Source organism: Chlamydotis macqueenii, chromosome 2 (genome assembly GCF_036417535.1).
Source record: "Chlamydotis macqueenii isolate bChlMac1 chromosome 2, bChlMac1.mat, whole genome shotgun sequence".
Classification (NCBI taxonomy): Eukaryota; Metazoa; Chordata; class Aves; order Otidiformes; family Otididae; genus Chlamydotis; species Chlamydotis macqueenii.
Genome location: NC_141557.1, coordinates 64,406,643 through 64,434,215, shown reverse-complemented (window position 1 = coordinate 64,434,215; position 27,573 = coordinate 64,406,643). Strand labels below are relative to the sequence as shown.

Sequence of the window (27,573 nt, the reverse complement as noted above, 5' to 3'; positions counted from 1 at the left end):
TTCTCTTCAAGAAGACGAGACGAAGCATGGACTAGGCTGCGCCACAGTAAGTAGCCAGGTTAGTAAAGGGTGTGGAAGCCTGGTGTCCTGTGATGGACTGAAGGAAGGAGTAAAATTCTTATGCCCAATATTTGTGGTTTTTCTTAGGATTTCACTCTCAACTCTAAGGGCGTAGTTCTCCACTGGTTTCTCTATCTGTAGAGGGTACATCAAATCCTTCTAAATCAGGTCACAAACTGTCTAGTTTTTGTTTGGGGTTTTTCAACCTCTCTAACATACAGTGAGTAGCTCCTTGGGTGTCACCAGCTAAATCACTGTGCTGGCGGGTGTTGACAATAACTGGAGCTGTGAAGACTTTTACTCAGGTCTAATGAGTCAGAAATGGAAATAAAAAGGTACAGAAATCAGAATTTTGCAAGCCTGTGATTTTAGTTTGGTTAAAATTGGTATGTAATTATTTTCAAACAATTGTTATTGCTCTGTATGTGACTTCAGCTACAGATATAAAAGGCATGAGAAGGTGAGAAAAATAATGGGATTTGAAATGTTTTTGAGTTTTTTAGCTGATTTTTTTTTTTCAGCCTTTTTGCTTAGCAGGTAGAGATGTAAAAAGTCTCTAAACTGAGCAATTCAGTGGAAAAAAACAATTGCTCACATATGTTGGTTGATAAAATGCAGGAAAACCCAGTGCATGAAGGGATATGGATACTGATGTTTTCAACCAAGTTGTAGTTGCATTAGGCCAGAACTGAACTGTGTTGGTGCAGCTGTTTGGGAAGCTTTCACATAAGCTTTCCAAGCTCTGTCTTTTGTGCAGAGAGGCTTCTGTGAACTGTACTGACTCCTTCTCGTGTACATAACTGACATACTAAAGCACAACAAAAGAACTGAAAGAAAGATATGTCTACATGATTGACTTTCTCTCTACAGACATATGCAAATATTTAATGGTTTTCTTACAATTCAAGTAATCAAAATGCATTCATGTGCATTAAAATTACTCTGAGATCATACATAGAAAAAAACAAAGCTAGTGAAAGCCGTATGCTTAGAATGGAATTCCTACAGAACATACTGCTTTCATCAATTTTAATTTGAAAAAGGAAAAGTCTTTATTCTGCCCTTAACTACATTGCTCCTTTTGCCTCACACAACAGTTCACAGATTTTTAAGGTAAGGACTGTGCTCCCAGTTCCATCCAGTTACTTCTTTCATAAAGTTCAGATTAAAAAAACCAAAACTTTTAAAGTGTTCTGCTATCCAGGCAAGTAAAGTCCCCAAAATTGATGTCAGAATGCATTATATATCAAGCTAATATTCACCTTGCCTTTTTTTTTTTTTAAACAACCTCCCTGATAGAGACAGTTTGCCAGAACATCATCTTGGTGTATGACCTTTAGAATTCTGTGCTATCCCACTGTCTTGTGTTACTTAAAATAACGCTTTATGTTTGTGAAGGAGGCAAGAGAGAGAAAATACATGCGTGTCTATGGACTAGTGTCGGTAATAATAGCATCACATCTTGCTGCTCAGGTTGTTTAATAGATAATTGATGCACACTTTGTTAAACCTGCATTATACAAAATTAGTGTTAATGAGTTGAAGGCAATACTGTTAACAATAAAAGCTGTTAAAAATTTTAAAGTTATCACGGTCATGCAATTTTACATGAAAACACAAAGAAGGGGTGTAGTCTTAGCCATGAGTGTGAAAGCAAAAGCATTTCCTAAAATTTCACCAGTCTTGCGCTTTCTCCCTGGCCAATTCCACCTGTTGTACACCCTGAATGCAGGCAGTCCTTTTGATTGGCACCCCCCCTTTCTGTCTGGCCTACAGCTGGCCCTCCTCCATGCTTTTTATCTTGACAGCAACTTTTGATATCTTAGAATCCCTGTCTGTATCACAATATACAACATACAAAGAATTTTAAATATTCTTTCCTGGTTTTGTCAAGAAAATGCTCCAATCTGAGCAGTAGAGAAGGTGGCTGCTGAACATACGTTCCTTACACAGCCAAATATTGCCACCAAACTCTAGCCTTCTGCTCATGTCAGCCTCTAAAGGGTTTTCAGACCAGTTTGCTTGTTCTAGGTTAAGTGATGCTACTACTTACAGCAGAACTAATTTGTGTTTTTACCTGACTGATGTAGCTCTGGTTGGTTTAAGTCAAATCACCATGAATGCTCATATTCCCCTTCACTTAAAAACAGGGACCATCTCTCTCTCCCTGAATACTATCTAGGACGCTATCTAGCTACCTGGGACATCTGTCTATCAAAATTTGCTGTCATGTAGTCTGTTGGTTTGTATGGGTTATGGAAAGTATCACAGATACTACAAAGATTCTTCACTAAAATACCAGCCGTGCCCTGGTTTTAAAGGCTACTACGAACTTCAGAGCGAGTAGACAAAAAGCCTTCCACCAAGTCGAGCTTTCGCCGAACTTCTCTCTGCTGCCACTACAACTTCTTTCTGCAGAGATACAGAACAAGGGTTAGCAAAATGCAACTGCAGATGTACGATTGCCTTAGGCTTCCCTAATGGAAACCAGATTTTGTCCGCATCATTAAGTGTCATACAGAAATGTGATGAAAAACGAGAGAGCAACCCACCTCACCAGAACAGCGGCTAACAAAACCATTTGCCAAACAGACTTTATTTCATTTGGGGAACTGGAAGAAGCTGGAACCAGTCAAATAAATCTCTTGCCAACGTAAACTGCTTATCAGGGTAAGATCAATACAGATGATGCTGGAGTGTGGACTGGATTGGTGCCACAGCAAAGGAACACAGCTGCTTGGAGAAGGGCCTCACTTGCACTCGTGCAGAAACTGTCAGCGATGCCTTTGTTTCGGGTGCTGGATTATGCACCTGAACCTCATTCAGAGGCATTTACATTTCCAGGCATTTCTCCATTGCATGTTTTAACAGCAAGAAGTCAAACCATTTGTTGAAGATCAGTCACATATATAACCTCCTCAGCCGAGTACTGAGGCTTTGTCAGTACTTGCACAGAGAACCTCAGTTCTCACACAGGTTATGTCAGAGTAAGCAGACCATTGGATTACCCTCAGCTGAGCAAGCCCTAAGTAACCTTCAAACTGAGAAAAAACTGGTTCCTCAGTGCATCACACAAACACAGGTGTAGACTTTTGGTAAAAATAACGGGCATCTAAGGGAAACAGAGAAACAGGATCCAAAATCATTCCGGTAAGAACTGGGCCTCTATGCTTGGAAATACTTGACATATGAACAGCACTCACTGCAAGTGACAGCTAGGACAGCAAGCCTGTAAATATTAAACGAGAGGGGTGGTTCGGTGTCTGGTGGTTCGGACCCCATAGCTGAGCATCCACTTTGCATACGGGCCAGCATAAACAGGAAAGCCAGCTGGTACCTGCACTTGATTTACCATGCAACCTATCAGCAAACTCCTAAGTAGTTCAGATTTCATTCTGTTTTAAAGTGATCTCTTTCAATTTAAGTGTCAGGTGCCAAAATTTTGACAACTCCATAGTTCATCCATCTATAAAATGGTTTTAATTAGCAGTTCAGAGAGTGACTTAAACAAAAACTTAATTAACCAGGTAAAGCACTTAAGATTTCTGCACACAAGTAAGATACATGTGTGAGATGTTGGTTATTCTATGCAAGTGAGGTAGAAAGATGTTACAAAGCAAGTGACAACAGTAATTTTTCTCACCTTTCTTTCAGATTTCACAGTGATAACAGAACTCCCAAATCTTGATAGTTCCTGCAAAATAACATTGCTTGTTATAATGCTGTTAGTTTTTTTTTAAGTGGGACTTTTTCGTTTCTCTCAGTAGTTTGTTTTCTGGTTACTTGCCTCAGGAGAAATCAGGATATACTGTGCCTGAAGAAGAAAGAAAAGAGAATAAAAAGTCAGTGGAGAGAACCACACTAGGAGAGCAGAAGACCAGTTCAATAACCCTGGCTCCTGAACAGCAAAAGTAATTCAAGAATGAACAGGAGGAGACGAATCACACAGATTCAAAAAAGTAAGTAACCTTCTGTTTTCTGAAACCAAGTCAGAAAGCCCTATGCATTTGCACTGGATTTAATTAGCTGTCATTATGACCTCATGTCCTGATTTCACTTTTATGTTTTCTTACCCAGTCCTCAGGACAGGGAGATACCCATGATCTGCAGTGGCCTGTCACATTCCCTGAGGATGTCTGCTTTCCGTTGTAAATGTAAACACGGCCAGCTGCCCCACCAAACAATACTGTGATATCGTTAGTTCGCAGAGGGGATGTCACAATCATTTCATCTGCAAATATTACAAGGATGACATAACACATCAGAAGTGAAATCATGCTAAACCAAAAGACGAGAGAGCTGGCATTTACATACCTCTAGATACCACAATTCCCATTAATAATGACAGATAAAATGTTTCCATTTCTAAGTTGCTTGGGATTTTAGAGATGCCTTCCCACAAGGCACAATGGAATACTTGTACAAGTCAATTGAGGAATTAAACTGTAGTTAGCACTTAGAATCATAGAATCATAGAATGGTTAGGGTTGGAAGGGACCGTGACCAGTCTTCCCGTTGGCAAAAGGAAAACATTTCACCTCTGATCTAGATTCATCAAGCTTTACCTAGTCCATCGTTATCCAGGTCACTCAAGTACAGATCTCCTCCAAAGCGAGAAAACCTCCTGTCCCCACTGAACGTGCTGAGCAAAGAAGGCTTGATGCTGTCTGTCAGATCATATACCAGAGCCAGTCCAGCCTGGCGCAGCACTGAGGATAGAAATGAAATCCTAGACAGGCTGTCTGGAAAAAAAAGAAGTAACAGAAGTTGAGCATCAGACATAGGAACTCAGGTTTAGTACTTGCAATACACTGACAGCAGGTAATACTGGCATTATGTAACATAGAGAAGATTAATATAATTTATAAATAAGATCAAACAGCATTAACACTCGTTAGCATAGAAACAATCTCTTAGCAATAGTAGCAGGGGAAAATGCATTCAAGGTAAGAGTTCTAGGTTTTGACTTTCCTAATACCTTACAGCCTACTGCAGAGTAAGGACAAAATACTGTGTTGGTTCAGTTCCAAGAAATAGGCAGCCTACTCACAAATCACTGCTACCTAAACAATACAAGGTAATAATGCCGTTAAGCTAATTTAAGGAAGGGAAAACCCGTTGAAGTTGAGGCATAGTACAGGGGACTCTACAGGTAAGGCACCTGTAGGTGATTACAGTGATTCTTTCTAATTTTTTTTTAATTACATGGCAATTAAAAGGTCTCTTTTCTAACTTTTAACTTTATATCCGTCCTCCAGTCACACAGAAATAGACATCCCAAAGCAGAAATGGTTTCCAGTTTTCCAAAGGACATACCTGCAGTAGGTGCACCCACCAGTAAAACTTTCCTTGTGATCCCAGCCACAGACATCACACCACTGGCCAGAGACAAACCCATTCTGCCCATTGCCTGTTAGATTTTTAAAACACCTATGTCATTTCTACAGAACGTCACTTTATTTCAAACTTTTTGTAAGGTCCCGTACTATAGAAGGAGCCCTACCTTGTCTCCAGTTACTGCAAACCAGTGCTTTGTGCTTGGCGGGTTATACCCATACACCTTCCCAATGCTCTGTCTGACATCCGATGAGAAGGGATTGCAGCTTGAATTACAATGCAAAATACATTTTTATGTAACAACATATTTTTATCTAGGATTGCTCCTCTTAAAATAGTTCCTCCTTTTAGTCTGGAATAAGAGCATCTGCCACACTCTAGAAATCTCTTTGAGTAATTCTCATGCTTGTTCTAACTAGTTATAAGACATTTAGGGCACAGAGTTGGTCTGTCTATCCACTTCTTTATCACCCAATACATTTCTGTGTTTGGTCTGCTTTTAAAAATGGTACCTCAAAGTAAGCGCTATCTATAGGACTGTTTTAGGCCGGCTGACCCGTTAGTATTTTTGTGCCCCCTCTCCCCCTCCCAAAGAAAACCCAAGAAAATCTTAAGTGTCTCTAAATAACAAAGACTCTCTCTATTAGAGGGTCTAAAACGACACACACCCTCCTTCATGAGGAAGGATGAAGGCATAAAAATATGAATTCAATAAAAGTAGGACAGAATGGAAGAAAGCAAGATGCCATATACCACACACCCAGCACAACTCTTCCATGTAGGGCTACCAATCACCAGCAATGTTGCGTTCTCTAGCTGGCAGCTGTCAAGTGCAAATCCAAACCAACCATAGTTTTCTTCCCCCTTCACCATCCAGTTGGCATCCTCTACCGATAGAAGTCCTGACAGATCAGAAAAATACGAATTAAATCTTGGTGCACCCTGGCGTAGAAAAATCTGTCAGCAATCTTCCACTGTTTCATCCTATGACTATAAGTTTCTATAAGCAAAGTTACACAACCCATGGTATGGCACCAGTTATTGCTAATTTTGCTTGCTCAGTCTCCAACTGTCCTGGCTGGTGAAAGTCTTTCTTCAACACAGCCTGCTTCTAAATCCTTGCAGTAGCCTACCCAAAGTATCATGAAAGCTATCAATCAAGCCTGCCCTAAACAAGTGACTCCTTCTTAGGGACAGACAACATCGAAACTGTTTATCAGAACTTGTAATTCTTCAAAGGAGCTTCAAATAATTCTAGCTTTAATTCAAATAATTCATTCTGTGTTTTGGCTTTGCAAAAATGTCAGCCCACAGTGTTTTGAAATGTAAAACCCATTTTCCTTATGGTTTCTAATTTTACAGGAAGTCGAATAAACTACAAAAATTAAGAGTTATTGGAAATCTCAAGTACATTATTCTGAAAAAGCTCTGAATAGCTGCGTATCTTGCCTGACCCCTATTAACTTTAACTCCATATATGGCCTTTCCTCCCTCATTCACAACAATCCTCATCACCTGTACTCATTGGCTGTACTCACTTGTAGCATTCTCCTTTACCCACAAGAATGAGCATATAGAATGGTAAAAACTCATCTTTTGAGGTACATTTGCAAATTTCCAAGGAAGAGCAGTGAGACCACCCTGGTATCACCAATGCACAGTTTAATCCATTGCTTTAGGAAGGCTTTAAACACTGTCTCCTACAATGTCCTTCTATCCAAGCTGGGACATTGCAGGCTGAATGGGTGGACAACCAGATGGGAAAAACCTGGTTGAGATGATTACCCTCAGAGGGCAGTGGTTTAGACTCACCCTGTTAAACACTTTTATAAATTATTTGGAGAAGGCAACAACGTGCCCTTTCATGAAGCTCTTGGATGACAGGAGATTGGGCGGGGCTATCACTTGAGGGCAGGGCTAGCATTCAGAGGGACTCGGACAGGCTGGAGGAACAGGCTAACAGGAACCTTGTCAAATTCAGCAAGGACAAATGCAAAGCCCTGCCCCTGGGAAAGGAGAGCCCCTGGGGAGCGGCTGTGTGGAAAAGGCCAGGAGATCCTCGTAGGCAGAGAGCTGAGCCTGAGGATCTGACAGCAGAGATGGCCAACAGGATTCCAGGCTACATAAACAGGAGCATGGCAAAGAGATTGAGCGAAGTGATTATTCCCCCTTTACTGCTCCCTAGACCACACCTATAATACATTGTTCGGTTTTGGATTCCACAAAACAGGAAAGATGTTGATAAACTGGAGCAAATTTAGTAGATGGCCCCCAAGATGGCTGGGGGCCGCAGCACTTGTGCTGTGAGCAGAGACTGAGGGACCAGGACTTACTCAGCCTGGAGAAGAGAAGGTTTTGAGAGGCCCTAACAGCAGCCTGCCAGTACCTGTGATGTTAACAAGGAGATAGAGTTAGGCTCTTCCCAGTGGACTGGGGTACTCAATGCCTTCTGTGCCTCTGACTTCACTGTGCATGCTGGGAGGACAATAGACAATGAGCATAAGCTGACACAAGACAGGTTCATCCTGGCTATAACAAGACATTTTTTCCCCTAGGAGGACAGCCAGGAGTGGAACAGCTGTCCAGAATGGCTGTGCAATCTCTATCATTGGAGGTTTTTAAGACCTGACTGGATAAAGCCCTGAGCAACCTGGTCTGACTTCATAACTGTCCCCTTAGCGAGTAGGAGGCTGGACTAGGCACCTCCTGAGATCCCCTCAAACCTGAATTATCCTATGATCAATTAGGAGCTGATACATAAAATATGGGAGAATTAATTTACTCAATAATTATTACCTTGGTCACTCCTGTTGAAATAAGAGTAAAATGCAGCCACAAATCCTCTCTGCTGCCCACCACCGGGTGCATATGGAGAGCCCACAACCAGATCAGCATTCCCATCCCCATCAACATCAGCTGCCAGGAGGGACCAACCAAGATTACAGTAGGAATACTGCAATAAACAGTTAAAGTCTGAAATGGAACTGAAACCACCAATTCTGTAACAAAATAAAGCAATCTCCTTCTAAAAAGCTAACTTTGCTTCTGATCAAATTACCCTCCCACTCCCTGACTTCAATTTTGTTTTCTTTGGGTTTTTCTGGAGGGATATGCATCTTTCTGTTCACCCTGCTGCCTCCCCTGCACTGGAGTACAAATGTCTCTCCCACATACAACCAACTTAGGCAAGCACCTGCTTGCACTATCGCCATCAGTGTAAATTCCCTTGCAATTAGAAGTTGGATTTTAACATTCTTTATTTTAAGCCCACAAGCCCCTTTCCCCTTTATCTCATCCCCTGCTTGTGTAGCCCTGTGTTAGCCTGATCAATATACCTGACAAGTTATGGTAATGTTTGGTTGAGATGCCAAGCCTCTTCCCTCAGTGCCAAAATAGACATACACAGCACCCTAAACCGCAGGAAAAGCAAATACAGCATGAGAACATCTGCATGTCAGCACCAAGTATGAAGTCCAAGACAAAGCACAAGGAATGAAACAGTTCTGCAAGGGCTATTAATACAACTGCATTTTTCCCATCAGAGTCTTCTCGTAATACACTCTATTCCACCTGAAAGCGAAGAATACCCATGCTGTTAATGGGTACTGCCATAACAAGACAACAAACTAGAGAAGTACAGAGAAGGACATTCTCACCATACTGTGGGTAAGGAGCAAGGGCAGTATACTGTCTATTATGTTTGTTATACACATACTCAGGTGGCTCAAATTTTGTTAATTATTATTTAATACAATGGCACACAGTGCCAAGCACAACAGATGCATGCAATTTTCCAAGCCAGTGGGTCTACATAAAAGCATTTAGATTTCTATTTAGGCAGATAAGTTAGTACCTGAAATTTTGAAGTGTTTTAAGCTTAATGAATGTGGTTTAAACCAAAACATTTTGCCTCTCAGTTTGTGTGGGCTGAAAATACTCAGGGACCATTACATAGGATTATCTGGTAGGCTGCAAGTCATTAAGCCTCTGTAACTTGATTATTTTAGCAAGTGAGTCTGTGTTCGTACCACATTTTAGATATCATCTGTTGGCCTGTGACAGCAGATGTATGAGCTCCCTTCCAGACTCTTCATTCCTAAATAAAAAGGGTACGCTTGTATTTCATGAATGGCTTCTTACATTTCCAGCACATCAGTGCTGCAAAGTTCCAATCTGATTTGGATTTCTTATGTGAAAAAAGGCCACTGAAAGAGAAACACAGATAGCTGTCATTGCTCTACTCAAAGCACCCACAAAGGTTAGAAACCTTTGTGTTTAAATTACGATGCCACCTTGAGCAACCACAAAAATTCTTTCTGTCATTTCACTGTTATAAAAAATATGTATTGATAAAAATGTTCTGTTTGGAGGAAACAAAAAAAACAACAAACTCATCTGTGTGCCTTACTTTGTAAGTAAGAAACTGAGATCCCACAGAGGGTGCTCCAATTGCCAGATCTGGCACTCCGTCCTCATTGAAGTCCAGGACTGCCACGGCAGAACCAAATCTTCCTGAAGGCTAAAAGAAGAGGGATTTCTCTCATGAAAATAATTAGACATTTTAAAGACAAAACCATCAAAACCTAATGCACCTTTCAACCACAGCACAGGGAAGAAATGGAAACAGAGATGACAAAAATCTATCCCAACAATTCGTAAGATTTTCTTAGCGTCACTGTTCTCCCAAGTAATAACTGTCATACTAATACACTAACTTGGAGTCAACTGTTCTGTTTGAAGATGTGGAGGTGTTAAAATATAAGATAACTGAACACAATATGGCGCTGCTGTGCTATTTCCTCTTCTGAGCATAGTGCACCATTGATGTCAAGCTATGATCTTTCCTGTTAACAGCATTATAGCTGTGAACCATGAAAACACTGTAAGAAGACAGCAGCTGCTGCTCCACAGTTTGTAACCACAGAAACAGATTAAAAGGAAATGTATCTCTTCTTTGTAAATAGAGATATGTTCTACAGAGGCTTGTCTTTATCACTTAAAAAGATTATCTGATCCTGCTTCTTAGTTATAAGCCAGTCACCATGATGTTGAATCATAGTTTTCTATTTTTTTAAAATAATATGTACCCTTATTAAAGACAAACAATGGTTTTGTGACAAGTTATCAATTAATGAAAAAAAATGTAGCTTCAAATGAATTGAAACTTATATTGAATTAATAATCTTAGATTAGAAAGGGAAAATCACAATATTTTCTTAAATGCAGGGATCCGAATGAGCTATAATGTAACCTACAGAAATACTACCTCAGTTTTATTCAAGGGTAAATATAATACCCACTTATCTGGCACAGTAATAAAAGCGAGCCTACAGATCACCACTGATTTAATTGTTCCTGTGACTTAAGTAACAGGTATTTTTCCTGAAAAGCATATGACATCCTTTTACCAGGAGGAGCATTTCAGGAATAATCCTCATACATACTAATGATACTGTTGCTCTGTCAAAATCGACTACATTTTCAGGCAAAAAAAAATTAAGTGACAAGTATCTGACTTGACCTCTCACCTGATGACCCTGTAGTACTTGGTCTGCTTTCCCATCTAGATCCATGTCCTCTGGCGGCAAACCTGACTGGTTGCCATAGACCACATACACCCGTCCTATTTGAATGCGACCCAGTGTGCTGTACCCTGGTGCTCCAACCACCAGATCTTCATATCCATCCTGGTTTAGGTCAGCTGAGATCATTGCCCTGTACAGCAAGGGAGTCAATAAAATCATAGCATTAACTTCAGACAACACAACGTTAGCAGAAAATGAATACTTTTGCTTCTTTCAAGACCTGTCTTCCCCCATCTATTTTTGTAAAAATCTACACAGCATTTTTCATATTATAGAATTGATTTTTGTTTTCTTGAACTAAATAAAAACAGAACCTTGAAGATTCTTCTTCCATTAATGCAGCTGAGGTCTGTAGGAAGGGCTTTTTACTTACTGACAGAAGGCACCTGAGAGCAATCAAAGCAAGGAGCATGAAAAAGGGCTGTTTGCATGACACACAGTACAAAAGACGAAATTAAGTATCTTCTTCACTAACCTCTGATTTATCAATGGACTTAACAGCAGATAAGCAAAGGGATCACAAGTCTCAGTAACATGTTAGAGTTTAGAGAGGGAACATGGAGAGAAAAAGAACAAACTACTGCTCATTTGAGTGGCGCAAAGTAAACTCAAGAATTAAATCTTCAATTTTAGAGTCAGAAGAAATAAAGCAAGATCAGCAGCAAAGTAAATTTATTTCATTACTCTTCTCTATTGCAGGTAAAGCTAGAATCTCTCCAGCAAGGAGAGAGACTATACCCATTTCTGTGTCCTGAATCTATCTTTGAACTCGCTACTAGTGTGGTAGTGTTTCCAAGAACGCTTGCTAGGCACCATCAGTGATCAATTCCGGACAGAAAACTAATTTTCTGCAAACATCAACCAATAACCAAAAAAGGGTAACAATGTCCTATACTGTTCAGAACTAGACCTGATGTTGGTTCTAATTTTGGTTCCTTCCATTCTGAGCTTGATCACACACAGAGCACTGAGCTCCTTCACTAAGGAGAGAATGTAAAAAAATGACAAGACAACTCTTCCAAAGAAAGAGGTTATATGAATAGAATTCACATCTGAATGGAAATTTTTCTCTTGATACAGTTTTATTCAGTACCAACACAAAGAGACTTATGCTAACATCTGAAAGAAAGATCTTATGAGTTAACTTGTTCTGGCCAGTCAATATAAGCCATTCAGCCAGATTTGTACCACTAATTGATTTGGACTGTCACCTTTAAAGAGTATCCAAAGAATAAACATAAATACTTTGGTGGGTACTCAGAATTTTCAGAAATTAAGAGGGAGGTGGGAAGAAAAAAAATTACCAACCATCCAAGTCTAGCATAAGGTGAAGTCAGAAAATACGAAGCTGCTGGCTTGGTGATGTACTTAGAAGATTTTTGATGCGTAGCTGCTAATGCTCTCCGGACATTGGTTGCAAAAGCATGGTTTATCAAGTGCAGGGAATTCTGAAATAAAAATAATAAAGAGACATAAGAATGGTTAAAACACAGGATGACACTCTAGGACACTCTGGAGCACCTCAAAACCAAGTCACCAACAGTGTTAATCACCATATTGATCTAAGTGGACTCTGAGTCAGGTCATAAGTACCATTTTAGAAAGAGACAAAAAACTGTATGCTCTAAATGAAGCACAGCTAATTGTTCACTTCTTAACCTCAAAAAGCAATCATATGATTCTGTAAAATGCAAATACTAAAGTGTAAGTACTAAAGATATATCTTGTCATTTTTGGCACTGCAAGATGTGTTCTAACTTCACTATACAATGAGGAAAGTGTAAAAATTTAGTGTTTACAATGTGCATATAAACATATAGATTAACAATGGCTGCTGGAATCTCCATGAAATGAAATCACAGGCTACTGTTAACATCCAGAAACACTGCTCCATCACACAGCATCTCAGACAGAAATTAAAACAATTTCATACAGAGCTGAATTTGACCTCACGTCTGTCACTTCTAACTTCTCACTTACTGTTGCCCAAGACTGTATGTTGAAGTGAACTCCTCTCTCTGTATAATTTATATTCTTTTCAAGTGTTTTTGTAAGCAAAGAAGTTGCATTCTTGTGACGTTCATTTTTTGATTGTTTGTTTCTGCTAAAATAAAGAAGGCAGTAATAACAATTAACATAACTGAATTAGTAACTCAAGTATTCTATGACAAAGCTAGGAGAAGCAATCATTGCATGCAATCAGGTGGCCACTTCTCCCATATATAAAGGAAGGGAGTACTCAAGAGATACCAATTAAGCTGATTTCTCTTGAGATGCTTGCTACAGGAATACATATACTTGTGCTCAGAACAGCTGAGTTCCATATTTCTGTACATAAATCAGAAGATAATTTAGCTATGGTAAGGTGAATCAGTAGTTTCATGATGGGCAGAACAAAGCCTGAAAACCAAATAAAGTGTGAAGACTTAGCACTTCAAGTGCTAGGTAAGTATTCTTGTCCTTAGGCTGGAAGGTAAAAGTCTCTCCTAGATTCTGCACAGTTCCTCTGTATGAAGCTTATTTATTCATGTGAAGAGATTCTCAAATTCACACACAAAAAAACCCCAAAATATCTCTAGTTTTCCATAGCTTACCGTCCACGTTAGTGGAGGACTCTCCTCTCATCAGTAAATCTTTGAACCTTCAGAGCTATACTTACATGTAGCTGTCCTTGTGCTCCCTTGTACAGTTTATAAACAGAGGGTTCTCAGGCAGGAAGCAGCCACTAAAGAAATATGCAGAATGCTTTTTAAAGATTTTCACGCAATGGAAGTGAAACTAAAAATACAACTTTAATTCTTACTGATTCCTCTATTAGAAGTCACCAATTTTCTCATGAAACCCTGCATATTCAAAATCAGAGCATCATTATAATCCTGAGAAACTCCTTTGATAATTATTTTAATAACCTTGACTAGATTCTATATGAATCTCACATGTCTTTGTATACCTCTTAAAGGAAACTTATTGTAACAGGTTCTGCTAATTCTAATAATCTAGAGCATTTTTAATGAAAGTGCCATTCTGGAACAAAGAACACAACAGATTATGCCATACTGTATTTCAAACATCATTTCCCAAAATAGCTGCAGTGATATTTTCCATACAAATGAAGGATTAACTGCCACTGTTGGTCTTATAAAGCTATTTACAGTAAGGTTACACTTGTAACAGAGCAGTACTGGGCCAGAGTTTCTATAAAATATACGATATTCTGAGTACAAGCTTGAGTTTCCAACACTAGTATATATAGTCTTACTCTTTCTAATCCTATCTGCCTTCACTGTCTGAAGGCAACACCTGCCCTCCCATAGGAAGGCACATCTTTCCTGGCTGATGACAGCAGCCAGAAGGTGCAGCCGCAACCACAGCCACAGCTCAGACTGCCGAGGCCAGGCAGAGCCTCAGGACATGGCTATACAACATTTACGCAGGCCCTTGAGTACATCTAAAAGAATGCTCCAAATTTTCCCTGTCGAGCACCAGCTGGGCACGCCAGAGCCTTGCCTGGGGAAACGGGTGTGAACATATAACAAACGTGAACTCAAGGCCTGTGTAATCCTCTGCACTTAGGGAAAAGACAGACACAGAAATCCCTTCATCCAAGTGAGAATTTAAAGCTCAGCACCTCTTCTAGGAAAGGACCTGCCTTCAGAAGAACAATTAAACGGGTGTCAGAACTTGACTACTGTGTTTTCATGTTGCAGGAAACAGTTATACCTGGTTCCATTCTCCAGCATATGGCTTGTCAGCTCAAAAATATTGTTTGTCCAGAACGCCATGTCATCCACTCCTCCAAGGAAATACTCATGGAACTTCTCCACCAGAAACGGAGATTTACTAGCATATGTTGGAAAAAGCTAGGAGACAAGCAACATGCTTAGTAAGATGGATTACATTGTCTTCGTGCTATATATGAATTTTTATCAAGGAAAGAGAAAACTGACCTTGGCAACAGCAAGTCTTTCTCCATGTCTGAAAAAAAACCCAAAACCTTCAGAAAGAAATTGGCTTAATTTAAAAATATTTAACTATTTAAATAGTTATTTTCAAGGCTTCTCTATGGTAAATACTATGCAAGTCATTACATTTCCTTGTTAGTTGTTAATATATTTTTTAAAGCAGTAATGTGAGAAGTAATGATCTTGGCTTTATTGCTGCCCTTAATTTGGAGAGATTTACAGTGTCTGTAAATGCTGCATGACTATTGGTAATTAACTGAAATAAGGATACAGCTAAGCTGTTTAGGATATTCAAAAGCAGAAGCAGACATTGCCAGATACTAATAGCGTCTTTTGAATTCTTCTTGGACTTGAAAGGATCTACATAAAGCATTGGTAAGCCATCTACTTGGGTGTGTACACCGCTCCATCAGTACATGAAAATTATATTGCTAACATGCCACAACACAATGGTACTTGAAGACACAGCTGTTCTCACATAAATAGACATAAATATGGTAAATGCATAAATGTGTTAAATAGCTAAGATGCTGAATCTGTGGTGTAATAATGAATTTTTAACAGCCATTAAGCAGTGAAAATTTGTGTTCTAGCCATTAAAAAAAATCAGGTATTTTATGATTTTGGGGTCTAGTAGGGAGTCTATATTGCTGGCCTCAATGCATAAATTTCTGAGCTAGCCTTTCAGATAGGATTATAATCATTTTCCTACATATGTTTCACTTCTGAAAATCTAGACAAATCTATTCAACTTACAGTTCAAGAAACAGCAGGTAAGTGCAGTCAGTAATCGTGCTTTCAGTTATGATCTCTCTTCCATAAAATTCCTTATAGATAGCTGCTAGGTCTTTGACAGGTACATACCTAAAAACAAGATGAAGGTATTATAACAAGTGTTTCCACATCATCTGATAAGATTACAGTTTCTGAAATAACAATAGCCTGCTTTAAAATGTTCTAAATTTTAAGAGACTATAGAAGGTCATGAAGATTTACAAAAGCCAGAAAGATCAGGATTGCAGGTGCAGTTACTCTCTGCACAACACTCTCCTCCTGTTCAGGTTCAAACTCGGAAATCTGTGGAAGCATTCCCTTATGGCTACTGCTGGTAAAGTTTTCACACTCCTTACAGTGGTTCCCTGGCTTGGTGATCACATAATCGTGGAAGATGTCCTCCAAAGATGTCCTCTCCACTGTGCCAAATCCACTCCTAGCCAAACAGACATTTCCCATAGCTGTGCCAGAGTTTTATTAATGAACTGTCCCTTCTACACCTACATGAACTACATCCTACTTAAACAAAACAACTCAACTGACTTACTTTATCAGCAGAAAAAAAAGGCATGAGAGTTTTTCATTTCAGTTAAAAACTGTTGGAAAAAAAATGTGCTTATCTGAACCTGCTGCTTCTTTTCACGCTTTTAAAACCTGTCTGAGTTCCACAGCATTTCTAACCATAAACATCCTCAACTTCCAAAACTTTAAATGGAAATCTAAGTGAGATTTAACTGAGTTATTTAAGTGACTAAGTCACTACCTTTTTCACTGATTATTTTATATATAATTACTTATAATTCCCTTCAGAGATAAACAATTTAATCTTTCTTGCTGTGGTCCTATATGCAAAACTTTTTTTTTCCTGTCCCTATAGTTTTTAATGCAAGAGAACGATAAATATGCGTATAAGAAATATCAAACTCAGGGAAATTCCAATACCTCCACAGACTTCTTTTGAAAGACAGACAAAGGAGGACGGCATTTTGTTAAAACACAGTGAATTTACAGAGTAAGCAGAAATAGTTATGAAAGAAAGTAACCTCATTATCTTACCAATTTGGTGCCAGATAACTGAAGTCCAGCTCAAACTGACTCAGTACATCTCCTCCTGCAGATGGAAGAATGAAAAAAAAACCACAAAGCCCAACAAACCAAACCCGTTAAGTATCTCTCATGGAAAACAGCACAGAGGAAGCTATGTATGGCTATGCTATCTATGTTTGTATGGTATATCCTCCACCTGTATATTTAGAACACATAAATGATTCACCTGAAAGTATGCTGCATATTTTATAATTCCAGAGAATAAAAATAATGTAAAATTCAATCACAGTAGTGACTCCATTTAAACTTTAGCCTGTGTTTTGGCTTTAATACAAGTGTCTATATGCCCTATCACATCTCCTGAAACACAGAGCACGAGGACAGGGAGAGTAGGGATTTGCAAGCTGTGGGAAGAGTGAGAACACAGTCTGCATATCACTCATTCGTGGCTCCTGTATTACACAGAGTACAAGCCAGAATCAGCCACTGTGGTTTTGAAGGGGACTAGTTATTCCAATAGAAGGCTCTACGATCAGTAAACAGAAGCATTACCAAAATCACCAACACTGTGAGCTTCTGAGTATGAACCATGAAAATCAATCTGGAGAAAAAGAAAAACAAGAGAATTGCCTGGATATTCCACTCATCCTTCCATACAAACATACAAGCAGAAACAAATTACCCAAGCAGCCCTGAAGTTTACAGGTCCCAAACCTGACCAACTTCATTGTTACAGAGTTTGTGACATTACATCTCTCTGAAAATCTTCCTGAAACAGGGCTCCAGCTTTTCTCTTCCCTCCTCACCAGAGTCCAAAGCCAAGTTATCAATTCAAATAAAACCAGTTATAGCAATAAATACATTAATACAGGCTTACTTCTCCCATGGCCTTTAGAAATCCTTGGTCGATGCCGAGGCTATGCCAGCTAACATCTGCCACCATATGTGAAGCAATTCCAAACAGGAAAGCCACCAGCTTCTCTGTAGCCTACACAACAATTCACTTGTAGTAATGTCAGTGATTTTACTCATGTCTTCAAGAGGAGGCGAGCATTTTAAGTTAGTGCATTATACAAAGATACAGGTGAGAAACTCTTACAATCCAAGAAATTACCATGACAAAGTGTTGCCCACTCATTCCTTGATGCTGGAGTCACTTTTTGTGACTGGGGAAGCTTTAAGCACTTCATACAGACCAAGGCCATACAGTTACATTGTTGAAGTCATGACAACTTGTGTACTTCAAGTTAGATGTATACTACAGTGTTTTTCTGGACTAAGGAAAGACACTTCTACTTCCAAGAAGTACACTCCCTCTGCCATCATGGGTGTTGTGCAGACACACACAGGAGAGAAAAACGACATTCCTGTGCAAGTGCTGTTCACTGTAAAAGAACCTGATTAAAGCCCAGGTATGAAATTACTGATCTTATTCCTACAAACAGAAAAGTTATTTGGAATAAATTTATGAGCAACAGAAATTTCATTTCTCCATAAAAGACTTCTATGCATTGAATCACTGTAAGTTACAGAGATCTTTTAAAAATCTTCTATGGAATCATGTTTTTTTGACAAATTTATACTTCCTGAGGGTTAACAGTTCACAAGGTCAGTATCACGAATAGGCAGTCAAAAGACAGGCAGACTTGCCTAGGTTTTAAAGAGTGCACACTCTCAAATACTGCTCCACCTGCATGACTCTCCTGAGCAGACAGAGAATGGCAAAGAAAATGGAAAAGAAAATATGACCTTTAAAATCATTCTCACTTTTGAGAATATGTTTTTCCTCTCCTGCGGTGTAGCTCATATACCACAAACAAGAGTAAATCAGGACTAAGTCAAATATTTCACAAGTAAGAATTCTAAAAGATACCTGGTTTTCAAGTGGCAAACACTCAAACAGATCTGACAATAATGCAAGACCACCAATCACATTTAAAAGTTTGGACCTATGAAATATATCATAAGCACCAGACCACACTGGAGATAACTGATAGACTTTACATGGAAATTTTAACTTTTTTGTCTGGAAAAGATGAAAATAGGATTTCAAATTTTCCTATATCAGCAGAGACTTTAATTTAAACATTTTTTTTTCCTACACTTCCCAAAGGATGAAATTGCAACAAGTAAAGGTGAAGAAAACAGTAAAAACCAAAGTCAAAAGTTAATGACATTTTTTTACCTCTTCCCAAGGCTGAGGATAATTCCTTCTGATGTAGTGAATACTTGCATTGAGAAATGGTGACCAGTGAGTGTCTTCAGACACATCATGGAATATTCCTATTGCAATAAAATTGTATTAGCATTTGATTTATTCTTTGTGAAAAAAAAAGGAAAAAAAAGGGAAAAAAAAAGGGTTTCTCCATTAAAAAACCCAGACTTGTTCAATTTAAAGTCATATAGATGAGAAATTTTGCAATCCACTTACATGAGAAGAGCCAAATTATATATATTTTTATATGATTTATACTGTCAAAAGACATAGTAGATTTACCTCCTATGATTTTTGTTTGAAGCATCTGAAAACCTTGTGCCTGCTCCCTTTCCCTGTGCCTGGGAGCAGGTACAGTACAACGAAGTATTGTTGCCCAAGTGGAGAGGATAAAAAGAGCTGACAGAGAAATTGTCGACTAAACGAATGCATCAAATTGTACTGCAGAAAAGCTGATGGGCATGGCAGCCAACTGAAAATGTCATGCTTTAAGACAGGCACTAGTTTCCATAGGGCAGAGGAGGGCTATGTGATCGTCGTCATCATCATTTGCAACAGAATGGCAAACTTGCCACGATACAGTCAGTGTAGGAGCAGAAGAAGGGCAAAGGAAGGCAGGAAAAATCAGGTTTTCCTTTGAAGCACCAATTATTGCTCTCACTTGGATTTATGTAGAAGAGATTATGTAGGATCTAACAGTGACCTTGCCTAAAAACTTCAGTGTACCTACATAAAACTGAGGGCAAAGTGATGCTGACAAGACCAAGCAGCACAATATTAAATTCTCTAATGGGGAAGAAGGTAAGCAGGAGATAAGAATGTTCGGACCATCAATACACTAGGAGGAAGAGTATGTGTATGTTCACACAGAACTGTGAAACTGCAGAAGATTAAAGTATATTAAATGCTGAAACTGAGAGAGTCGACCTTGTGGGCAATTCAGTCACCTCCTGGCCTCTTGAAATTTTACAATACAGCTGAACTAGATAACATAAGGATGGGATTTACTAGATCAAAATTAAACATTCACAGAGTAGACTTCTACATCTAAGTTTGTCTCCTGCCTGGAAAGGCAGTCTGGATGGCTTTGTTCTTGATCTAGAGGCACACAGTTCAGATCTGTAGAGGTACCTATTTCTTCCACATTGACTAAGCAGACTGCTGACAAGTGGCCCAAGCATAAAACAACGCAAGATGGACCCCAAATTTAATGAAGGCATGTGGGCTGGAGGCTGCAGAGAAGCTCTGATCACTGGTCTGGTATAAGGCAGAAGTCAAAACTGTTAGAAGGGAAAGTTGAGGTAAATAGAAAAAAATCCCAGAAGAACATCAGTCCTGAAAACAAGGCAAGTGAGACTGTAGTTTGGGACAAGATGTTAGCAGAGTCACATAGAAGACCAGGAACAGTGACCTGGTGAGTGACAGGAGACAAAACTAGTATCAAATGCTAGACCAGAGGGGCAATTTGGCTGGGAACTGAACACCACAACATAACCATGGAGAAGATCCCCTGCTAGGCAACTTGGATGGGGCAACCTGCCTATCAGAATATAAACCAAGCAGCCTGTAGCTGGCATAAACAACAGTCAGCATCAAGAACCTATGAGTAAGAAACAATGAGAAGTCTAGCTGCCTCTGTGTGATTTAAGACTCTAAGTAAAGCAGGTGATGCAAAAAGATAGGGAAAGTGTCCTTGGAAAGACAAACAAGGATTTTGCAGTTTGAGGCAAGAAAAACAAATACAGAGATAAGTGGAGGCACTGGCACTCAGCTGAAAAATATGTAAAAGATGAGGCAGAACAAATAAAGATCCTAAGAACACTTTGAATTTAATGGATCTGAATATGCATGATCCACTAAAATAAACCACCTCCCATACTTTAGTCTTTCAGTCTCAATAACCTCTCAATAATCAATTGGCCAGATATGATCACACAAACTATGTAGCACTGCCTTGCCTCTGGTATCTGCCTGAACATCCTAATAGCTTGTTTGTGGGAGAACAGCCTGTCTCTGTCCCATTTGCTAATTGCTTACTATCCAGATTTACTACTTTAGTAGCAAATACCCTGGAGCAAGCCTTAGCTGCCTGATTTACAGCTCTGGTGTTGCTGGAGAGGCTGATTATGATAAAGAGCTGACCTACCAGAGTTGGAAAATCAGAGGATCAGTTGCAAGTCCAGATGTACTTTTTACAGACATTGCGACAGGGAGCTAATTCTGTAGTGCAGTCTTTAGATCTGCAAGCAGCAAAACTAAGACTGACATTAACTTCAAACAGGAACCAGTAAAAGGCAAAAGACAGTGGTCTGGAAAAAGCTTTAAACTGGAATATTACTAACACTTCGCCCCTCAGCAAGTCCTACACTATTTTGGTTTTGTGAGTTTTTTTTATATTCTCCTATCATGTTTGTGACTGATCTGATAGAAAGTAATACTTCCTAACACAGAAATTAGCTCTAGGCTTTCCCTAAGACTTAAAAAAAAAAGATTATTTCATTCTCTCAGTTTCTCCCCAAGACAGTACTCAGTAATCTGACGTAATTTAATCAAACAGCATCCTTCTATCAAATTGTCCTATACATTAAATAGTTAAATTTACCCAAAAGTTACTTTCTAAAAACATTTTCAAATGTACTATTTTTTAGAAAGTTCTACAAAAAGGCTACAAATACTAACAAAAATCATGGGTTTTTGCAGGAAGCTATTTTTGGTCACACTTAATTTCTTACAACATAACTGTTTTCAACCCTACTAAATTCTGTAGGATTTTCACATAAAAATATAGTTATAATATTGGACTTATAAAGCTTTTCTTACCACTTTTGCAGATGGGAGGATAAAAGGCATCAGGATAAATACTTCCAGCCTGAAATGCATCTTGGTGGTTTAGTAATAACTGGGAAAGGATGGGAGGAAAAAAAGGAATCATAATGCTATTGCACAGCACAAAACCACAGCTCACCAGCAGTATTGAAGATAAAATTTAAATATCCGGGAAGATACATATATTATCTTGGTAAAATATGTTATTTCAGCGTCATCATCATCCCTCATCATCTTCCCCGTCCCCCCCTGTCAGTCCTTGTAAGTGAAACTAAACTAATCAGTATAAATCATAATTTGAAAGGCCATTTAGGAAAGGATTTGTATGATCTAATTTAAGTACTGGTGAAGTCACCTTCTGAAGGTGCCCTCCTCCTCCTGGACTAGCTATGAAGCTTGGGCTGCTAACTTCCATCCTCTGAATCACAGCATAGCTGTCTACAGGAGACCATGTGAACACTTCCCTTCTCTGATCTCTGACTTTGATAAAATATCAAATTATACAAAATTATCTTCTTTACATTGTCCTAAAGGATATTAAAAATGTTTTAAATGCAAAACACATATGTATTTTGTTTATGAAACTGTCCACATGCTTACAGTGCTCTGCTGGATACAACTCAAAAAAGAAAATGCTATTTGCACCAATCAGAATTGATTAAATTACGTGTGTGGTGGACTAAATTCAAAACCTTGCTGTCATTTTGCTATCCTTATGTTCACTGAATCTCTTTCTCAGAAGTCCTCTACTGATTCTTCTAATACAACAACCCACGGAGGATATGACTTAAGAAGATGGGAAAATATGCGAGAAACAACACACTGTATATATACATTATTATAAATACCACAGATTTGTATTAGTATTCAGAGGGAGTCAAATGATTTCCAACAAAAATGGTAAAAATACATTCTAGGCACAATAGTTACATGCATATTACTGAGAATAAATAATAAAGAAAAGCAAGAAGAGAGACAGAACATTCCGAAGAAAAGTGTACAAAATTAAGCAATAATATGCTTCCTACCTGTCTATAATTAACATTCCCTTCACGCTTAGTAAAAAATTCCAGAGCTCTATGTGCTGAAAAACAAGATATAGAAGTATTGAGTTAAAGGTACTGTGGCCAGGCCCGTGTTTTGTTAGAACATTATCAAAACCAGAATACACCACATCATCATATCAAAGCCAAGCGGCACATGTGCATGAAACATGATTTCTCAAAAAATCCTGGACGGGTGAGAGGGTGTGTTTTCTCACCTAGGGAGCTAATAAGGAAATGCTGCTTCTGTGGCACACCTGGGCAGTGAGGTCTCATCAGTCTCTCTCTAATCCCCAGCTCTCAAGCTGATCAACAAAGCCAAAATTACAGGGGAAAGGAACTCCCCGTGTCCAGAACTGAGCTACAGGAGTGAACTGACACGATCACACCCAGCTAATATAGAGTACAGATCATAAAGTTCTAGCTGTAAAGGACCCACCTGAACTGTATTTCAGTTTCATTGTTGCCCTTAATGTTGAAAAAGGTACCTCAGGAATCAATGAGGATGTTTAACAGTTTGATTAATTTTTAACATGCATGAAAACCAAGAAAAATCTAAAGTCGGCAAGGTAAATAATATTTGGTCACTGTATAGGCAGACATTCTTACTGCCAAAATATTTATTGAGCAAACATAACAAGAGAATAAAACAGACATCACTTTTCTTTAATGAAATCTTCTTCTAATTAATGTTAGATCCAGGGATAATCTATTAACACTATTCTAAAAATACCCAACGTTGCCTCTAGAATTATTCAGTTGGAACTGGATGCATGGGTTATATCATCTTGCCTTCCCACACAAAATTCTAGTCCTCGCTTGAAGCTATATTAAGACTGATCAGGATAACCCAGAATATGCTGAATTTACTTTGATCCTTAGCACATAAATCACATCACAAAAAAAAAACCAAAACTCCACTCTTATTCTGGAATAAGATCTAGGCAAAAGTGTGTGTTTGAATTTTACCCACTTTAAATTCTACCCACTGATCTAAACCATCCTTATACAAATACATTAAGATTCCTTAAGGACCAATCTTGCACTAAAACAGGAAAAAATTTAAAAGAGTAATAAAATGATTTTAAAGTAATAATATTACCTTTAAAAGTAATACAAAAAAGTCTATAATTTTAAGGCTCATCCATTTCAACACACTATTTCCAGCGCGAGAGAGTCTCAGTTTGGCAGTTTGCTTTTCCTGGCTCCTGTCCCTCCGACTTCACTCATTACTCATGTGGGCCCAGGTCCTACAAGTTCAGCTTTACAACAAATTTCGTGATGGATCCCCACGGTTCCACAGAGCCCTGTGGGTCTGACAGGAGCCCCTGGGTGAAAGAGCCTCCCCACTCAGACCTGCCTCCAGCAATGAGGTGGTGGCAAGCAGGACACAGCACAGCTCTGCCAAGCACACCGAACATGATCAACATTTTGAACAGGCAGAGCTTTTCACCATTTTAAAAGTACTTTCAGAAGTCTGTTGAGGATAGACTTTGGTGCTGGTTTTGAGTCGGAGGAGTTCCTTTCTACAGTTTGTTGGGTTTTTTTCCTGGAATACTCAGTGTTTGGATTTGGCAATAACTTTCAGTATCTTATCATCATGGACTTTCATTTGCACATTAATAAAAGCACTGATTTCAGCAACATCAGAGCTGAACACAGCTTAATGTCATTTTCAGACAAATGGACAAAATTTGTTGTAAACTATGACCCAACACACTACTTGTCAGACAACCAAGATATTTAAATTTCAGAAATGCAGTTTTTCTGGAATGTGCTTCTTTGATCAGAAAAAAAAAAAGACTGCTTTGAGATAGATCCATGTGGTGGTTTAGCCTGGATCACCACACAGTTTCTTACCCACCCTCCCCCTACCCAGTGGGACGGGGGAGAGAAATTCGGAAGAAATGAAAACTCATGGGTTGAGATAAAAAAAGTTTACTAAAAATACTAAAAAACTACAAAGCTAACAGGATATAAGGATATTAATATATACAAAATATACAAAATGAACAATGTACAATTTCTCACCACCCGATGTCCGAATGACCGACGCAGCCCATCCTGAGCAGCAATCACAGGAACGACACCGAGCAGCAAGCAAACGGGGGGGAGAGCAAGCTAGCAAGGTAGAGGGAACGATGCCAGCAAGCAAGAGAAAAGAAAAGGATGCCAAGTGTGCCCGAATGGATACCCGACAAGAATGCCCGACAAGAATGCCAGAAAAAGAATGCCCCCAACATGGGCAACCCCCACTTATATACTGAGCATGACGTTTATAGCATGGAATACTTTCTTTGGCCAGTTTGGATCAATTATTCTGTCTGTCTTTCGCCCAGCTTCCCGCATCTGCACGTTAACAAGACCTTAACAAGACTTGGAAAGCCAGTGTCCTTGGTCTCATTAACAACAACTCGTATCATCAAGAGTGTTTTTATCAATATTCTTCACACACGAAATCCAAAACACACCGGCTACTGAAAAGAAAATTAACTCTGTCCCTCCTGAAACCAGGACAATCCATGAGCTCTTGTTTCTCTTTGTAGATTTCTTGTAAATACACTCTATTCTGCCAAATCTGTTATTTCAAGTTTTCAGAAGCTCATTTTCAGTAATTGGAGCTCCGAGCTTGCAAAGATGTATGCGCTTGCCTAACCTCAGCCAGAGTGACTTCTCCTACGGATTACTATGGGTTTCTTGACATATCACTACGAAAAGTGAATGTTTGCAAGATGCTGACCAAGGGTACAACACTCAGTAACGGAACATACTCTCAGTCTCAAACAAATACCATGTATAATCCCATCCTTTAATTTGTTCGAAGTTGCATGTATTCAGTAGTTAAAGAAGAATTACCTGAACAGAGACGTCATACATTTTAGTATCTGTTTGAGCAACGGATTTAGAATCAGAAACAGAAGAACAAACAATTAAAACTGTCAATTTATTATGAGTAAACATTTCAGAATAACCTCACACTACTCATGAGTGTTCTTGCAAGAACTACAGCAGAAACCAGACAAACATACAAACAAGAAAATAAAAACAAATATTTCTCCACTTTGATGTTCACTCAGCTCTCTCCTTAATTCTGTAAAAATCTACGCTGTTCAGGCTACAGATAGCAACCCACCAGAAAGAGACACAGAACAAAATTTTCATTATGTCAGTCATAGATACAAACACATTACAGCACTTTATCTTTTTCATACAGATATGGCAAAATATTTGAAAACAGAGCTACCATGAATGATCTGTTTTTCTCGTTTGAATGTAACAGTCCCATAAATCGTGTAAAGTATTGCTCTTCTTTCTCCAAACAAACTCTGTCTGCACAAGACTCACAGACACAAACATTCCAGTTACATAATCCCTGTTTTAGAAGATGGAAAAATACGCAACCAGTCAATTCAAGCATTTTGCTTATAAAAACAGCGAAGTTTCAAACTCCAAAACCAACTACTAATCTATCCTATATGTTATTCAAATTTTTTTTAATTATGTAGAATGCTCATGACTTTAACATTTCCTCCTTTTGCTTTCCAGTTGAATCTGATCTTACTTCTCTTCCCAAGCAACTAAAAGGACACAAAAATTCATTCTGAACATGTCTTACCTATTTCAACATGTGTTGAAATTCCACTTGGGATACATCTTTGACAGAAATGGCATAGTATAACCAGCAAAACAGACTGAATCCTCAGATCAGCCATGATGCTGGCTCAAACTGTGATTCTCTGAAGCCTGGAGCAGTAGCACTGTGACCTTTGAAATGTAGGTTACGGAGCATGCCTTTTCTCTCAGACATTATTGCTGACACAACAAGTAAATGACTGCTGTATTTGTATGGTTGTTTTACACCAATGCTTTTCTTTACCTCAAATAAAGTAATTTACATAAAAAGAAACAACCTAGACATGTTCTCCCTTCTTGAATTCTGTAGTATCTCTGGGGTTTGGGCAATGTAACTGCCATCACTGCATTACTACTGTGAGATTTGTGTTAACATACAGAAGCACGGCAGAGAAGAGCATCCTCCCACAGACTGTCCAGCTCATGGTACACTTGCCCTACAACAGCTATGTCAGATTTCACAAAAAAAAAAAAAAACCCCTAAAGCCAACTGCCAAAGCAGTATTAGTAGAAACAAACAAACTCCTGACTTGTAGGCAGGAAGAATTCATAAGCTTTGGTGAGCTGATAGGACACTGCACACATACGTTTGGGTTTCGTGGTCCAGACTGAAAGCCCAATTGATATACAGGAGGAAATAATGAGAGTACTCCTGCCATAAGTATCGCTATGAACTGCTCTCTCACTGCAGAGGCTGGACAGGCTACGGCTCCCAGCCATCCTCCACACAAAGCTGGCCAGGAGGCGAGATGGCGGCACCGGGCAGGGGGCTTGGCATGGCCCTCCTGCCAAAGACCGACCGCAGCCGCCATGGCACCCGGCGGCCAGCGGCGAGGGCCGTTGGCCCAGCGCGACCACAGCCTCCCGCAGGCTGGTGCTCCTGAAGTCGAGCTGGCAAGCGCAATCTCCCTCGGGAGAAACCAGGTGCCTCCGGAAACCAGGTGCCCAGGACTCCCAACCCGGCGACAGCAGACGAACCGCCTCTACTCCGTTACCCCCGCTCCCACCGCCGTTCACCGCCGACAGGCGGCTGCTAGCCCGGCCCCTCCGCAGCTCCTCCTCCGGGGCGGTGCGGGTGCGGGCCCGGCCCC

The 27,573-nt window shown here is 39.4% G+C and overlaps 1 protein-coding gene across 1 annotated transcript; it reads right to left on the bottom strand.

The window, feature by feature from the left end:
• Positions 1-1,522: 1,522 nt before the first annotated feature.
• Positions 1,523-27,275, bottom strand: GPLD1 (glycosylphosphatidylinositol specific phospholipase D1). The gene is made up of 25 exons (XM_086743156.1): positions 26,466-27,275; positions 22,835-22,890; positions 21,801-21,879; positions 18,951-19,048; positions 17,643-17,753; positions 17,318-17,366; positions 16,775-16,829; positions 15,701-15,808; positions 14,930-14,957; positions 14,703-14,842; positions 13,642-13,707; positions 12,963-13,086; positions 12,291-12,430; positions 10,926-11,112; positions 9,806-9,916; positions 8,733-8,807; positions 8,194-8,350; positions 6,158-6,299; positions 5,564-5,663; positions 5,377-5,470; positions 4,626-4,802; positions 4,134-4,291; positions 3,848-3,874; positions 3,704-3,754; positions 1,523-2,472 (listed from the first exon to the last, which is right to left on the bottom strand). Exons 1-25 carry the CDS (start codon positions 26,560-26,562, stop codon positions 2,395-2,397), a joined length of 2,508 nt encoding a protein of 835 aa, XP_086599282.1. The 5' UTR covers positions 26,563-27,275; the 3' UTR covers positions 1,523-2,394.
• Between the last annotated feature and the right edge of the window lie 298 nt (positions 27,276-27,573).

Bases quoted from the DNA above. Each gene is read 5' to 3' on its own strand.
- GPLD1 (XM_086743156.1), bottom strand. From the start codon at position 26,562: ATGGCTGATCTGAGGATTCAGTCTGTTTTGCTGGTTATACTATGCCAT. The intron at 19,049-21,800 runs GTAAGAAAAGCT...TTATTGCAATAG, and splicing joins TCCTCCCATCTGCAAAAGTG to GAATATTCCATGATGTGTCT. The intron at 4,803-5,376 runs GTATGTCCTTTG...TTTTTTTTCCAG, and splicing joins GGTGGGTGCACCTACTGCAG to ACAGCCTGTCTAGGATTTCA.